This window comes from Euphorbia lathyris, chromosome 7 (assembly GCF_963576675.1).
Source record: "Euphorbia lathyris chromosome 7, ddEupLath1.1, whole genome shotgun sequence".
NCBI classification, from domain to species: Eukaryota; Viridiplantae; Streptophyta; class Magnoliopsida; order Malpighiales; family Euphorbiaceae; genus Euphorbia; species Euphorbia lathyris.
The window spans coordinates 8,619,862-8,624,668 of NC_088916.1; the positions used below are offsets into that span (position 1 = coordinate 8,619,862).

Below are 4,807 nucleotides of genomic sequence, written 5' to 3' on the forward strand. Positions count from 1 at the left end.
AATATTAATAACAAAAATATAATCTAATAATTACAATTAATGATATAAAAGTGCTATATAAATTAAATATTACTATTTTATTTTTACATTTACTTTAAATAATTTTTTATAGATAAATATAATAATATAATTAAATTTAATATATTATATATTATATTATATTTTTTTATCAGTAAAAAAAAATGGCACTTCAGCTTCATCATTACTGTTTTATATTTATATATAAATATGCGAAGAATTAAAGAGATTTTATGGATTCATTTAAAATCTTTTTATAGATAAATATAATAATATAATTAAAATTAACATATTATACAATATTTTTTATCACTAAAAAATGAAGAAAGGGAAGAAGTGACACCTCAGTTCCATCGTCCCAATTTAATCTGATTAATCAACTGAAATTGACCAACAACCAAAACAAAAGAAAAGCAACAATTTAATATAATTAAATAAAAAAAATGAAAAAGGGTAAAAGAAAAAGCAACATGGTGAAAAAAATAAAATTGAGTAAAACTACCTAAAATATTTAACTCTTAATAAGGTTTTATTTGATGAAAATATTGAATAAAGAAAAAAAAAAAGATTTTCCTATTTGGTAACTATTCCTTTTTCCATCCAAACTATTCCCCTATATTAGATCATAGAAAATCAGGAATAAGAAAGTTTGAAAATCAATTACAAAATAAATAGAAACACTGGAGATGTATAGCAAATTATTCCAAATATGTCATCTAAAATTAGTTTCTGTCTAGGGCACCAGATCTATTAACAACATTTATAAATGAGGTGTTAATGTAGCTCTAAGTTACTTTTCAAACTTTTAGAGAACTCAAAACAGTAAAGGGTCCTAAGGACGTTCCAATGCTGATAGTCGTTGCTCAAATCCCCTCTGGATTTGTTCGTCCAGAGGAATTCGTTCAGATAAGATAAAGAGCGCGAGATTAATCTGAAATCATCTTCTTCTCCAATACGAGTTATAGTTGTTTGAAGATACATATGCAAGATTCATGTTGTCCAACCTGGATAAAAATTCAACATGCCTCTATATCAACATCAACTATAGCAGTATTTTGCAGCTTCATTATGCAATGCCAGCAACTTTCTCAGCCTCATACACACATCTTCAACCAGAAAATAGCACAAAAGCACACAGATGGAGAATAAAAGAGGCATACAACAAATAAGCACATCACATCACTTCTGCATATGAATAGGAAGATATTCATTTTCTAAAAAATCATTTCTTTCTTCAGTCATATTCGAATCAAGACTACCAAATAAATGCCTTTCATCATCTTTCCGAATTAAGTCTGATCTACTTGATTAGGAACCACTTTTAGTCCTACAACTTCAAACCTCAAACATTAGTTTCATGATATCAAAATAATAGCAAGAGATTACCAGTGTCTAACTTAACAACATGAAAACTATCCTACCCTATCGGCCTCTCCTACAATATCTCGACTCAACTCTGCAATCAAAACTTGGACTTTGAAGCAATGGCAGTACATCAGCAGTATCATCTGGGCTTGTTTGATTTTTGTCCAAGGGTGCCTAAAAAAGATCTCAGGAGCTGAAAAACATGACAAACTTGAAGCTGTTTTCGATATGAGGCATGAAGATAATAAGCTCAAAGTGGAAAACCGAGATCAGGCAGCCTATTATCATTCATGGATGACTGTTGACGGCTCCTCCAAGGAACTTCACTGTGGTTCAAGTTGGGATTGCTGTTGCATTGGTGTAATCAGCCCGTTCACTGATGCATTCAAGGCTGGAAGATTGCACATTGTTGGCAGACCCCATGATGGCTGCATAGTTTTGGTGTAGTGCAAACGGACCAGCAGAAATTGGCCCCTCGCCATTTGGTAGTTTCCATCCCAAAGGCTTCAAAGTTTTAGTTTAGTGCATATGTAGCAGCAGAACTTGGAGTAGGTGGTTGGACAGCAGACAAGTCAAAAAATGGACGGCCTGAATCTGGAAGCATCGGAGATCGGCCTGCTTTGGGTGTAAGCAGCCATTTAGAAGCTTGAATGTAGCCAAGATTGAGCAAAGGTTTGGCTCCTGCATCATCCAATTGCTTAGCAAATGGGGCACGCCCTTGAAAAACTGATCCCGGTCCTGTGTTTTTGTATACACCAAACAAGAAATTCCTGCAATGCATTCATATTTAATGACATCACAATTTAGATTACATTAGAAAATAAAATATAAAAACTCTTACTGTGGTGCTCTTCCAAAAGTGCCCCAGGCTACAGAATAAATAGTATCATTCATAGTACAATAGGCAAACACCACTTGAAGCATTTTCATCCAAGCTCGCCCCAAGTCCTTCCATACAGGAATATCTCCATTTATGCTGCAATGTACTAATGAAAAACCTGAATCTTCATTCGCCTCTTGCTTTCCTTGTGCTGTTATCATTGTGTTCCAATCTTGTTTTAGAAGATGTATCTCTGATAACTGCAATTTGTTTTAATTAATTAATCATATACATAGTTATTAGACTATTTTGACAAATATAACGTTCCCAAAAATAAAACCAACCGTGCCTTCAATGAAACAGTTCTTAAAACAATTGTCTCCCCTTCACAACATCACATACTGTGTCTTGATATCCATAAAATTTGATAGTTTCTATCCCAAAGGCTGCATAGATTTAGTCTAGTGCGTCTGTAGCAGCCACTGTTGTTAGAATCTTACTATTCACGATTCTAATCATTCGAATCGATTCGACTTTATTTCAAGTCGAATCTATAGGTGAATCTAAATTGTAACAGAATCTTACAATTCGAATCACGATTCGATTCAGCTCTATTTCGAGTTGGATTTTCATCAATGTTCATCAAAAACTTCAACAACACTAACTACTAAATCCACGATCCTCTAGTCCGATTGTTATTTAGCAAGTTATCAACTCAAACTAGTTTCATTCCATTATCAAAAGTAAGAAGCTCAAACTCTCCATCTCCACTAAGTTATTAAACGGAATCCCATTTATGAATATTGTTATTTAGCAAGTTATCAACTCAAACTAGTTTCATTCCATTATCAAACGTAAGAAGCTCAAACTCACACCATCTCCACTAAGTTATTAAATGGAATCCCATTTATGAAGTTATTGAACGGAATCCCATTTATGAATTAGTTTTATTAGGATTGCATTTGCATTAGATTTGAATGATAAGTACTTGGTTGATTGATATGATTTCTTCTTTTATCATATAATATTATGAATTTGAACTTAAACTTACGATTCGATTCGATTCACGAGTCGAATCTTGTTTTGAGAACTATGGTAGCAGCAGAAAGTGGCTCTTCCCCATTTGCCTTAGCTGCATGGTACCAGTCTAGCGCACATGGAGCAACAGCACATGTAACCTGAAGCATCCACTCAATTAAATCAGCATACAACCTCATATCATCATTTCCTTAGCAGAAAGTTTTTGAAGTTGCAAATTATGAATCAATTTTGTGATTTGGAACTATATGCAAACAAAATACTAAATCTTCATTTTCATTACAAAATAAGAGAATCAATAGCGCCCCTTTTCATTTCAAAAAGAAGGTGCACAACCAAGGTCTTGTTCAGTTAGGAAACATTTTCCATTTCTCTTTTCCCAGTTTTCGGTTTTATTTCGAGCTTGAAATTAAAAAATGACGTTTTATTTTTATATGTTAATAAAATTATTACACAAATAAGAAAACAGGTAAGATAAGGAGTAAAAAAGCAAGTATTATCTTAATTGTTTCTTGTGATAACCAACTTCAACTATCAAAATTGGGGATCTCATTCAAAGAACAATAATAAGAACTACTCCTGCTGCCTCTACTTCGTAAAACAAATTGAATTTCTACTCGACTGACTATTCAAAATACTATGTGAAAAAAGAGCTAATTCATCATAAATAGAATCCTTAGTCCCTTACCTGTTTGATATGAGAGATTCAGAGCTTTCGTTCTGCCAGTAAAAGACCCCATGAACACCTGAAGCAAATCCCATTATTTAAGAACTTCAAAATTCTTACAATTGACAATAATTACTATAAATCTTGAGCTCAATTCAGAATCAAAATACAAAGTGCCAAAGAAAAACTTACAAGGAATTCCTTCAGCCCCTCATTAAGAAGGAAAAGAAGGGTCAATCAGCAAAACCTCATCGCCGGGATCTATCACTGTTGAAATCGAAGAAGTAAAATAAACTCACAAAAGAAGTAAATAACAGCGGCAAACTTAATTACGAAATGAAAATTACCGGCAAACACAGCGGCAGCAAATGAGGCAGTGTGAGGGTAATTTTGTATGGGTTCATGACTATCAATTGATGGTTTCGGTAGAGGAATCAGAATCAAAACGTGGTTGAGTTGCAGGATGTCTTTAGGAAGGGAACACCGATGACATTTACACCGCCGATGCACGGCGGAGAAGGAGAAAGATGGGAGGGGCATCAAGAAATAGAAATGGCAACTGTACTTTCTTTCGATACAAACTATTAGAACCAAATTGAGTCAATTTGTAGCTGTAAATGGTTCCTATGTATTGCGTCAGATCTTGGTTATCAAATTAGATGACAGCGACACCTCACGTCCACGTGTTAAACTTATAAAAGTTTGTTTGGGTAAATTACACACATGGCCACTAAGTTTAACCATTTTAACATTATAACCACTAAACTTCATTCTTAACGGTATGATCACTGAAATCTATACTTTTTAAATTGGTGACCACTCAACTTTAACTAGCTCATCGAAATGAAAAAATTCAAGAATTAAAATTGTTCAGAATGACATTTACCACGAAATCACAT

General features: G+C 33.5%; 1 protein-coding gene across 2 annotated transcripts; it reads right to left on the reverse strand.

Annotated features, from left to right (window-relative positions):
• Positions 1-1,243: 1,243 nt before the first annotated feature.
• On the reverse strand, positions 1,244-4,510 carry LOC136235543 (pectinesterase 2-like). 2 transcript variants are annotated; one of them, XM_066025276.1, is made up of 6 exons: positions 4,256-4,508; positions 4,101-4,175; positions 3,930-3,987; positions 3,255-3,381; positions 2,225-2,463; positions 1,244-2,153 (listed from the first exon to the last, which is right to left on the reverse strand). In XM_066025276.1, exons 5-6 carry the CDS (start codon positions 2,422-2,424, stop codon positions 1,898-1,900), a joined length of 456 nt encoding a protein of 151 aa, XP_065881348.1. In that variant the 5' UTR covers positions 2,425-2,463; positions 3,255-3,381; positions 3,930-3,987; positions 4,101-4,175; positions 4,256-4,508; the 3' UTR covers positions 1,244-1,897. The 2 variants fall into 2 exon arrangements, with proteins under 2 accessions (XP_065881348.1, XP_065881350.1); XM_066025278.1 differs by lacking the exon at positions 3,255-3,381 and having other exon boundaries at positions 4,256-4,510.
• Positions 4,511-4,807: the final 297 nt, after the last annotated feature.